At 39.7% G+C, this 12,342-nt stretch overlaps 1 protein-coding gene across 1 annotated transcript; it reads left to right on the top strand.

The window, feature by feature from the left end:
- Positions 1-1,043: 1,043 nt before the first annotated feature.
- On the top strand, positions 1,044-1,508 carry LOC149589188 (uncharacterized). Its single transcript, XM_089861890.1, has one exon. It carries the CDS (start codon positions 1,044-1,046, stop codon positions 1,506-1,508), a length of 465 nt encoding a protein of 154 aa, XP_089718016.1.
- Positions 1,509-12,342: the final 10,834 nt, after the last annotated feature.

Genomic DNA, 12,342 nt, shown 5'->3' with positions numbered 1-12,342 from the left:
CTAGGCGTAACGTTTACAAACAAGCGAGAACTTTTTAAGTCGCGCTAGTTGCTCATAGATGAAGCGGGTGTTCCGAATAAGCTACGATCTGCCGTGGTAGATTTCTCAGCTCATGTTTGCTTGTCGCAAAGAGTCACGTGCTTTTCCAAGCCAATAATAATAGCCAAGGATCGAATATCGTTTGATATTTTTGCGTTTGTTTATCTCGAGAAATAGGCCTAGGCACCTTCATTGAGAATGTCTTTAAAAGAAAGGAAAGAACAAGAATTTTTGAAATACGTGTAATCACATTGCCTCATTCTTTCAAGCTAGACAATTAAATCAAAATTATTCTCAAGCTCAAGTAGAGAAAATATACGCACCTTGACAAATTATATCAAGTAACGTTCCAAAAGGCGTAAATAGCCTTCTTTGTTTCTATTTCTCAATATAGGATGTACCCACCAACGACGTTCCGTTCTAATTTTCTGTTTTTTTTTGTTATAAATGTCGAATGTTTTTCAAAAGCAATAGTTTCTATTTAAGCAGAAGCAAACTAACGACAGTCGACGCCATTTTAGTTGTTTACTTCCGACTGAAAGGCAACTCTGCAATCTAGGCTCAAGCAACTGCCCAGCTCTTATGTAAACGAAGGAGCGGGTGGAGCAGCGGGAACAAACGCTTTTGGCAGACTCGATTTTTTTAGGCGCGAGAAAATTAATCGACTTTCAACTTTTACCCTCCGCTTTAAGCTTAATTCTCGCGCACATTTAAACGAGCCTTATATACTGATGGTCGGTCCTAAGCTACAAGACGACTTAGTCAACCTACTAATTCGGTTTCGAAGTCATTCCATCGCTGCAGATTTTGAGAAGATGTACCGGCAAATCTTGGTAGAACCAAATGACGCAAATCAATATCAACGCATCCTTTGGAGATCACAGAAGAATGCACCAGTTCAAGACTATTATCTTAGCACGGTGACATATGGAACAGCAGCAGCTCCTTAAGTAGCCACAAGAGTACTAAAACAGTTATCAATCGACATCAAGACTAGGTATCCGATGGCCTCACAAGCATTGACTGAGGATTTTTACATGGACGATCTGGTCTCTGGGTGTGATGATGCAAAGTCAGCACTGATGCATCAAACCCAACTAATTCAATCTACGACTGAAAATGGATTACCGTTACGAAAATGGTCGTCGAACGATTCAACTCTAACAAAAGATCTTCCGCCCGCATTACGGGAAGCTCCGGTTTCCTTACACCATGATAGCACTGCAGCAATGCAAACCTTGGGACTACACTGGATGCCAGCAACAGACTCGCTTTTCTATACGGTCAATTCACCCAGGAGTAGAGCAACAATCTCTAAGCGCACCATCCTGTCAGATACGGCTAGGATCTTCGACCCCCTGGGACTATTATCAAATATAATCATTAGGGTGAAGATCTTATTACAAGATATCAAGCAGATCAAGCTAGAATGGGACGATGAAGTATCGCTAACCATTCGCAATAAATGAGACGCCTTCCGAGAAGAACTTTGCCAAATCGAAGAACTTCAAATCAATCGTTATATAAGCCAAAGACATCCTGTCAAGCTAGTCCTGCATGCGATTTTCGCTGCTTCTGAGAAGGCTTATGCAGCAGCGGTGTATCTCAAATCGGTCTCCAATACCGGCACCATCAGCGTACAATTAATAGCAACGAAAACCAAGGTTGTACCGCTGAAACAGACCAAACTTCCTCGATTGGAACTATGCGCAGCAGTTCTTCTGTCAAGATTAATCACCCTGGTTCAGAAATCATTTCGGAGTATCATATCGGAAGTCCATGGTTGGAGTGGCAGCAAAATCGTGTTAGCCTGGCTAGCAGCAGCTCCGCGACGATGGAAAACTGTTATAATTATGCTCCCCTTAGCAAAGCATCCAAATAAAGACGAGGTATATAAAGTGGTAACTGATTTATTAATTTAACATTATAACGTCTGAACAAGAAGTAAATGTTTTAGAAATTTCAATTGCTCGGGAATATATACAAAGTTTTAAAAACATAACTAACAGTTTAGTATATTAAAAAACATCTTAAGATAACGATAAACAAATAAAACATAATTTTGTTCTACCATAAGTCTACATTATCTTCTTTTCAACACTCGCCCTTAATGTTGACTTCAGAATGGTACCGTAAGTTTAGCTTCCATCTAAAACGCTCGAAAACTTCCTTTGATAACGGCTTGGTCAGTATGTCAGCCATCTGATCCTCGCTCGGAACGTACATCACTTCGAGTGTCCCTTTCTGCACCAATTGTCGAATGTAATATTGCCGGATGCTGATATGCTTGGTTCTGCGGTGAAAATCCGGATTTCGAATCAATTTGAGCGTCCCAGCTTTGTCGATACGAAGAACGGGAACCTGGTTCTTCTCGAGGATACCAACAGCTGCTTTAATTGCCTCGATCCAGACAACACCCTTTGCGGCTTCAGTAGCTGCCACTAACTCCGATTCTGTAGTGGAGAGCGATACAGATAGCTGTCGTCGGCTGGCCCAAGTTACAGGTGTAGAACCCATCAAAGAAACAATTCCAGATGTCGAACGTTTGGTCCTTTCGCAACCTCCGTAGTCAGCGTCACTGTATGGTGTAATGATTTCATTGTCATTCACCTCGAACAACAATCCCAGCGAGCTAGTTCCTTTTAAACATCGAAATATTCGTTTGACAGCTGTCCAGTCAGTAATGGCTGGGTTTGACATTGCTTGCGATGCGCGATTCACCGCAAATTCGATATCTGGTCGAGTTCCGATAGCTGCGTATCGAAGACTACCAACGGCTAAGGCATAGATTGTTGGGTCGAATGCTTTTTGTCCGTCTTCACTAAGGTCAGGCTTGATTGCAGGCGTCGTCATTGGTTTACAATCAGACATACTGAAACGTTCTAATATCCTTTTGATGTAGGCAGCCTGATTGAGAAAAATCGCTCCATCCATCGTATATTCTATCTTCAAGCCGAGATAGATTGTTGGTTGACTTATTGTAACCTCGAACTTGGCTCCAAGGAACTTAAGGAATGCCTCTACTTCAACGTCCGTCTTCCCGGCAATCAACCCGTCATCCACGTACAAGATAAGGATCAGGAATCTATCCTTGGTGGACAGAACATACAAGCAGTGATCTCCGTCAACTTGTGTGAACCCATAGTCTCGGACACTCTTGTCGATTTTCTCATTCCAACACCGCGGGGACTGTTTTAGACCATACAGACTCTTTCGCAATCTCCAGACTTGAACGGTTCCGTCATCAAAGCCCTCGGGTTGTCGCATATAAATTTCTTCCTCCAGATCTCCATAGAGGAACGCCGTCGTGACATCAAACTGCTTCGGATGAAGTTTCTTATGTGCCACGATGCCAAGAAAAATTCGTACAGTCTCGAACCGAGCAACTGGAGAATATGTCTCGTCATAATCGATGCCATTTCTTTGAGTGAAACCTTTGGCCACAAGCCTGGCCTTGTGCTTGATGATTGTCCCATCTTCTCTAGCTTTAATCCGGAAAACCCATCTGTTCGCTACGATTTTACGACCTTTTGGTGGAGGGACCATCTCATAGACTTTATGCTTCGCCATGGATAAAAGTTCATCTGACATCGCTTTTCCCCATTGTTCGGAATCTGCAGATGATTGTGCTTCTCTTGCGGTTGTTGGCAAACTGTCGCAGACTAGTAGGACTTGGTGTACTGGAAGACAAATATTGCAGGTCATCTTCTTAAGTGTTGTACGATCCCGTAGAACACGGTCGGTACGTTGTGGCAGCTTCTTTACTTTATCAGGCGAAACCAGCTTCGGTGGTGTCTGTTCGTCTTCGCCTGAACCTTCGTTCTCGACATGAGAGTCCGTATCGCTATTGTCAATTAAGCTTTCCGTCTCATCATCCCGCGGGTCGGTCCTGACATCTGTCTTCAGAATTGTCCTCGCCCTCTACGACGATATCCGGAATAGGGTCCATATGTTCCAAGACGCACTTCTCAGCATCGAATTTTACGTCTCTTGATCTGATCACATCGTTCAGCTCAGGCACATAGACTCGAAAACCATCAGCTTCATCTTCATAGCCAACGAGATAACCTTTATACGCTTTCTTTGCAAGCTTCTTTCGTTTTACCTGCGGAATATGAACGTAACAATCGGTTCTAAAGACCTTCAGATGCTTTATGGACGGCGTAGACTTCCCACTCCATAATTCGTATGGGGTCTTCCCGGCAACTCGTGTTGGCGCCGTACGATTCAGGATGTAGATTGTCGTATTCACTGCTTCCGCCCAGAGTTTTGGAGGTAGATGCGGTTTTGAGTGTAACATAGCTCTTACGGACTCCATAATAGTGCGGTTTTCTCTCTCCGCTACACCACTCTGCTCCGGCGTGTATGGCATAGATGTACGATGCTTTAGGCCGATCTCGTGCGTGGTTATATGACGAAATGGCCAAAAAATCTTTAAAACGTTCAACGACTTCCGATTTCTTAGTCAGAAAATACGCTACTCGGAGACTAGAATACTCATCTTTAAAGAGCAAGTAATACAGCTTTCCTTTCATCGACGGTGTCGGAGGTCCCCAAAGGTTAAAAAAGACTTTTTAAACCATGCGCTATCTCGCGCGCCACATTCTGAAAAAAATAAGTGATCTTCATATATTTTCCACAATGAATATAATTAAAAAACCTCATTTTGTATTATGTAAGTTTTCTCAAAAATTGATTCTATACAATTTCGTATTTGAAAATCGAAGCTCCCTTTATCTCGAAACACCGCATTTATACACGTTTTTGTTGTAAAATCTCTAATCATATCAAATATTTGAACTTCACAATTGAAACCAAATTTCTCAAATCGATTAAACTTAAATTCCAATTGCAATACCTTTTCTCGCCCTTTGTGGGTTTGAAAAAGAGTCGTCAAGGATTGTGTATAAATGCAGTTTATATATATATATATTGTGAAAAATTAAAATATTAAGGTTTGTGAGATTACTTAATATATTAGAAATAAAAAAGTAGGCTAGTGAAACAAGGAGTAGAAGGTGTTGGTCTGGTATATTATTTTTCAGGTATTTCGAATCGAAGGAAATATCGTATTCTCATTGATCAAAATACACCAACAAACATTATTGTCTAACCATTTCTTTTACCCTTTCAACGGTATAGTTTTTTATATTAATATTCAAGGTAGAGACATTGACTACGAGTACAATGCCGCAGTACTACTAATTATTTCTATCCTTTCTAACATACTGATGGTTTTCCGTAAAACAATCAATTAAAAAAGTTTAGCAAAGATATTAGAGATTGGCCGATACGATACCAATATCGGTATCGGTACCAGTATTTGGCTAAACCGATATATCGGTAACGGTTTAAACTTGTATCGGCCCATCTCTGAATGATATACTCAAATAAATAAGCGTTCGTCTGATCACTTACACTCTGTAAATTTTAGGAATTTTGAAAGAAATTTTACTAAACGGAGGAAGGTATAGTGGTAAACGTTCCTGTTGTGGGAACACTCCGTGAATCCGAAGTTCGTGTAGTACACTTTCGTTCCTCAATCCAAAATAACTCTCGCAGCCATGCACTCTACATGGAATGTAGAGCTGGTCTCTATGTTTTTTTTCTTGTAGTTGACTATACGAAATGCAACGACGGTTAAAAATGGTTTCAGGATATGTATAATTATAAAACTAACTACAGGCTGCTACGGCATTTATAAGAGCGATGGCAGTCCGGAAACGTGCATGTAAATTTCTAAAAAGAAGGGAAAAAGTTGAATGTTACAATCCTATGTTTTAACTTGGTGAAATATTACTTGCGAGACTGCTCGCTCGTAAACGGCATCGCTGGTAGATGCCAAGGGGAAATTAGCGCTTGGTTCGACTACGGAGACGGAGCTTCTTGTCTGGTTCCGGCGAAGCCAGGGATTGTTTTCCAGGGCCATCGTTCTCCGCTCTCCCTAGTCAAAAGTCAATTCTTCTCCCGCCGCAATGTCACTAGCCGCTAGTAGAACAAGGTATGGACGACCAACCATTGCGTAGACTTTGGTTTTAAGGTTCGGTTGGCAGGAATGAGAAATCAGCCGACCCAAACGGCCACTTTCAGCGTTGGCGTCGACGCTACGAAGAGATGTTGCAAATTACTATGTGTGGTTAAAATAGCAGCAAGGAAATAAGATGGTCTAGTTCATATTAAGCAAATTTTTAAGGTACTCTCGACAATAAATATACTTATAGTGAAATACCCCCTAATATAACGGTGCGCGGAAAAAAAATTTCAATGGCTGCGAAGCAATATAAATCACACATCGCTTACGCCACACTTCCTCGTTACCGTCATTTATTTAATTACTACTACTCAAACTCGGGTAAAACTGTTAGTCTCATCGATTTCTTGAAGAGATCCCTTTTTAAACAGGGAGAACATTGGCAACAATAAAAATTTTTAAATAATGAAAAAAGCTAAAATTAATAGTAATGATAATAATGAAAATAATAAAAATGATTTTTTTGGTTTTTTTTAAACACAAGTGGAAGGAAAACTAGAAAAGTGCAACGCGGGACTACCGAAGAAAATAGCTCAAATTCGATTAGGGTTGTATCCGCAGAGACAAGGATGCCCATTTCCGCACAATTTTCGAGAATCATAGCCCAATTCTGCACACTTTTTATGGCCCATCGGAAGGGGGATCAGATTCATCCTCGCTAAGCATGGTTTGCACTTGACTGAAAAAAATACTTGGCAGCTGTACATCAAACGTCAGATTCGTTTTTACGTTGTCGCCCAGCGTAATAGCATTTTCACCTAGCGTAGTTCCAGCAACTAATGGAACAAAGGCTTACCAGACAAGCTGAACATTGCACCAATTGCGGCCCATCTATTGTCTTTCTATTTTGGTCTTTGTAATATTTATGTCCCATCTCATAGAGAAATGGATGGTTCCCAACCTCTTCAATAAATTTTCAGCATTGAACTTCGGCATTCTCGGGGATTTGTACTAGTAACTGGCTTGATTAGCAACAAAATATATAAAAACGTGTCGGACCGCGTTTGTCCTCTTCCGAAGACGCGTGGTCAGAAATGACGTCACAACACAAGCTTATTGCTGGTTGGCTCGCGCAGAGCCTTAACGTTGAACGTGGCCGAAAAAAATAGAAAGCCAATATCGCCACACGCAACTTAATTTCTTTCCAGCCACTCCAGCGTAGCTACTTTTCTTTGTTTGTCGCTTGACGTCGGGCGATTTACGCCTAGTGATAACCATGCTTTATGCTAATGTCGTATAAACAGTGGCATAAGAGAGTTTAAGCTGAAACTATTTCTATTTAGCAATCCTTACGGCTACACGTAGCTACCTAAGTACTGCAGTGAACGGGTCTGTTTGTTTTATATACGCTACACGTACGCGAAAGTATTATTATTATTATTATTATTAAGAAGGAGATCATTGCTTTAATTTTCTACTATTTAAGCGATGATAGAATAAAAATTTTGGTAAATTTTTATAGTGGTCGTTCCCAGGTAGAATGTTGTGATTTTGCTTTTATAACGAATGTTGTGATTTTGCTTTTATAACAAATGTTGTGATTTTGCTTTTATAACGAAAGATAGCCAATAAGCCTCTTACTGACCTCGTTTCCAAGTAAATGTTATTTATGTCATCACTTATCAACCTCCCCCTTCGTCATGAACCGTCACAAATTTAGAACCCCTCCCCTATGAGTGCGACGTAGTTTATGGAGGATCTCTTAGATAGCCAACATATATTTTGACGCGTAATTTTTCTCATCCTTTTTGTCTGAAAAAACAATAGGTTTTAAAAATTTCCCTTCTCTAGGTTAGTGTTCTAGCGCTAGGCTCCAAATATTTTACATTAACAGGGCCTTACTGTGCCCCTTACGGAGTTCTTTGGACCCAAAGTGAAACGAAAAGTGGGCTCTAGCCTGTGTCGCCTACAGTAGGATTCGAACTAAAACCTATTGTAATCACTCTTGAACCTGCTCCAGACGCACATAAACTCTTACAAAACGCAAAGACGTCTGTGATTTGAAATGTGAATGCCGAAAAACTGTGTTTCTAAATTTTTTTCAAAGCAGTATAGAGATTGAAGCTTACGACGACGTGGGTAGATTTTACTGATGACTAATAATTTTGTAGCACCCTACATTTTTTAGGTAGGATTGCACTTTATCTAACTAACTCAACTAACAGCGGTTACTGACTAATTAGAGCACGGGGAGTTCGGACAAAATAGTAAAAAAATTCTAAACCCGCCGCAAATTGGTCAAAATGTTTTTTTAAAATTTTAAAATTGCATGTACTTACCGTTATAGACTAAACGCATTATGCACTCAATCTATCAAAATATGCCGGGGGGCAACTATAAGAACTTTAAGGACTCGCAACGGAAGTATAGCTATGGAATTTTTAAGATCTACTAAATTTAGCAAAACCATTCATTTTTGTACTGTGATCGTAAAGTAATCTGAGAAATTTTCAAAATATTGCTTAAAAAGAAAAATTAGAAATGCCAAAAATAAGGAAAACGAGAATATAAGCGAGAAATGGCGAATATTGCATTAGCGATATTTTAGTGTCTAAAAATAGCATTCAACTTTTGGGAAGTATTTAAAAGTTAACTAGGCCTAATCAGAAACAGAAATTTTGGAAAAGGTGGTAAATTAGCTAATAAGTAACCTAACCTAACCTAACCTTACCTTTAATACCTTTGAAATATATGGTATTCCTTCCCCGCTAAAACTGTCACTGAATCCTCTGGCCGCCCCTTAACGCCTCCCCTCGATTCGCGCCTCTTCCCGCCTCGCGGGTTGCCATGGAAACGAGAACTTACTGAGCAGAGACTCGTTGATTTTCAACGTGATTAGACGTGTTTTTTTGAAGAGGCTTTCTCGAGAGATAATTATTACTGCTGTCAAATTAAATTTTCTGGGGGTTTATTAGGTTTAATTTCTAAATGGCTCATGCTAATTTGGAAAACGAGGCGTATGAAAACCCAAATTTTGGGAATGATGAACATTTTTTAAAATGGTTTCCTTGGAGAATTGGGGATGGTTTTTTTCCCGGGATGGATGATGCCCTAAAGGCGAGGTCAGAGAGGGACGCCATTGCCCTAGTACTTTCTTTGGAGCTTGTCCCGCGTCTTGAATCCTTCAATGAAGGAAAGACACCTTGCGGATGTGGGAATAAAAACGATGATGGGGAATTAAATGGATATCTTGTTGGGGTTGGCAGCCCAAAGCCGTTTTGGCTATTCGATAAGATATTCCGCAGCCCAGTCTCGCGCTAACAAGAGCAAGGCCTTAAAAGCATCCAAAAAGAAGGTACCAGAGTATTTGGCGGTCGATTGCACGAAGGCTTTCGTCCCCTCGAAAAACACCTGGTTTTACAATCAAAACCTGTTGGTTACCAACAATCTCTTCCTCGTGTTCCTGTGGGTTTCCAAAATGAGCGTATCTGACGCTATAATCCACAGTGAATATGCCAGCCATACCGTCGGGGATTACTTTTCCATGTGTCGCGAGGTGGCTGAGATTGCCATTTCGAAAAGGGCCGACAAGGTGGAGATTGGAGGACCAGGATTATTCGTAGAGGTGGACGAAACATACTTGCACTTTAGTAAGTACCACCGTGGGGCTCAATTGGCCGGAGAGACCTTTTGTATCTTTGGTATCTATTGCAGAGATACGAAAGATGGTCTTTTTTTGAAGGTCAGGAATAAGTCCAGGGCCGTTTTGTGGCCCAAATGGCGAAAGACATAGCTCCGGGGTCAGTGATAGTGCCAGATGGCGCCCTGATGTACATGAATTGTACTTTGATGGGATTTCGGGAGCATTTGACTGTTTTGCATAAGTATGAGTTCGTGAATTCGGAAGATTCACGTGCTCATACGAATAACGTCGAAAACAGAAACCGGCATTTGAAGGCGAGCATAAAGTCCTACAGAACTGACCGGGCGTTGAATAGTTATATGACCACATATAGGTACAGGTGCCTTTTTTCAAGGACCAAGATGGCAATTGGCTTCCTCCTGGAACCAACTTCCGTCGGTTCCTGGAAGACGTCAAGGCATGCTATCCTGGTCCAGCTAAAAATGGCCTTGAACGAATTGAAATTGGCGTGTCGGAGGAAAGTTGAACGCTCTGAATCCAGAGACACAGCCGGCGTTCCTTATAGGTGGTCAAAACGAAGAAAACACGGTTGAACTCAGCGATGAGTGAGGTCGGTTTTCTTCGTTTAAGGCTGTAGGCAAGGGGATTCAATATCCTTGGGAGTTTTCATTTGGCAGGCCCCCTACCTATATACTGTCGACCTCAATGTCGTGAGGAGTTTTCATTTGGCAGGGCAATGAGGTCGACATTATATAGGTAGGGGGCCTGACAAATGAAAACTCCCCAGGATATTGAAGCCGGCAGTAGGTTAGGGGACCTGCCATAAAAAACTCTCCATGAGAAACGAAGTGTGGCCACCTCCAAGTGGTGTTTCTCGGGTAACGCTAAGTGCCACACATTACTGCATAACCATAAATATATTTGGAATTTCTAATTATATTTAGTTCTTCCCTGGTAATTTGAAACCCTTTCCAAAATATCGCTGTTTGTGTTTAGATATTTCAAAAAGAATAAGACACCTTTTCCAAAATATTGCTGTAAAATTTGACGCCTTTTCCAAATATTGCCGTAAAATATGACGCCTTTTTCAAAATACTGCCGTAAAATATGACGCCTTTTCCAAAATATGACGCCTTTTCCAAAATATTGCTGTAGAATATGACGCATTTTCCAAAATATTGCTGTAAAATATGACGCCTTTTCCAAATATTACCATTAATTTCCAAATATTTCGCGTAATTTTTCATAATTTTGCCTTTACGTTCATTTGCTTCCCAAATTATTTGAAGCCTCTTGCAAAAACTAGATGATTACTTTATTTGCAACCCAAATAGAATGCAACCTTTTCTGAAATATTTCTCAACTAATATCAGCATTTTCCAAAATTTTGATGCTTACTTCTTTTACAACTCAAATAAAATGAGACCTTTTCCTAATTTTTTTCTCAATAAAAATCCACCTTTTCAAATATTATTAGCATAAATCTCATAATTCTTTGTATATTTACCTTTTCTTAGTAAGATCTAAGAGAGTAGTACGCCAGTATGAGCTACAAAGATGGCGGCCACTGTTAAGGCGGGGGAGCCTAGTTTCTACGTTTTCCCTCTTTTTTGGGGAGGAATACCTGTCAATCTTTGATTGATTTTGTATGCTTAAAGGATTTTTGGTAGGAGTAAATTTATAAAGACCCTAATATAATGTAAAAAGTTATTTTCTTTAAAAGTTCTAATATTAAAGATAAGTTCTCAATTTGTAGGCTTATAAATGAAGACCATAATGTAAAGTGAAAAAAATGAAGACCATAATATAAAGTGAAAAGTTATTTATTTTCTTTAAAAGTATAGGTTTTAATATTAAAGATACATTTTCAATTTTCATATTAAAATGTATTTGATTAATTCTAAAATAATTTCGTCTATCTTCGTAAGGAAGAAGATAAATTTTAATATTATTTTTAAATCTTACGCAAGGCATCAAGTCGTTCTTTGATATACAAAGCGTTAAGTTGTTTTCTAGCGTAGAGTTCTAGGACTAGTCTTTCGAGATCTTTAGTTTTAACTTTAAAGGTATGATAAAGTTCTTCAGTGTTTTCCATGGGTTTTTCGGGTGTTTTTTCCTCGGTCTTGATTTCGTTATTTATATTTTTGGTGTATGTTTCTGTTTCATCAAAACTGAAGGGTATATTTTTTGTTTGCCCACCTCTAATAAAGTTGCATTTGGGGAAATGTTTTAAATGTTCTTCGTAAGGATTATCATCGGGTTTCCATGCTAATAATATTCCATCGCATTCGAAGCACTGTACTAGATCGTCGGTATGTAATGAATAAAATCCCGCTCTGCTTAAAGTTTTTATATAGTTTCCGTCTTGAGGCCAGGAGTAAAAAGTACGATATCTCTGCAGCTCCGAGTTCATGATGAGGAATGAAAATGATTATGGGAATATCCAACTTATACATCTGCCAAACATTCCCCCCCCTTTTTTTACCTCCCCTCTCACATTCCAAGCATTACTACCCCCCCCCACATTCCTTAATATATGACATAAAAGAACACAGTATTAAAAAAAAAGGTGACACATTTATTTTTTAAAGATACAAAAGAGATTGCAAAGAGTATTTTTTAACAAAAGGATTAAGTTATTCTTTACGGGCGCGTTTCAACATGTTTGTAACAATGATGTCATTTTTCA

Source organism: Phalangium opilio, unplaced genomic scaffold, assembly GCF_054372755.1.
Source record: "Phalangium opilio isolate 3A_F unplaced genomic scaffold, DU_Popi_V2 ptg000523l_1, whole genome shotgun sequence".
In the NCBI taxonomy this organism is placed as follows: Eukaryota; Metazoa; Arthropoda; class Arachnida; order Opiliones; family Phalangiidae; genus Phalangium; species Phalangium opilio.
This window is presented reverse-complemented; position numbering and strand designations above follow the sequence as displayed.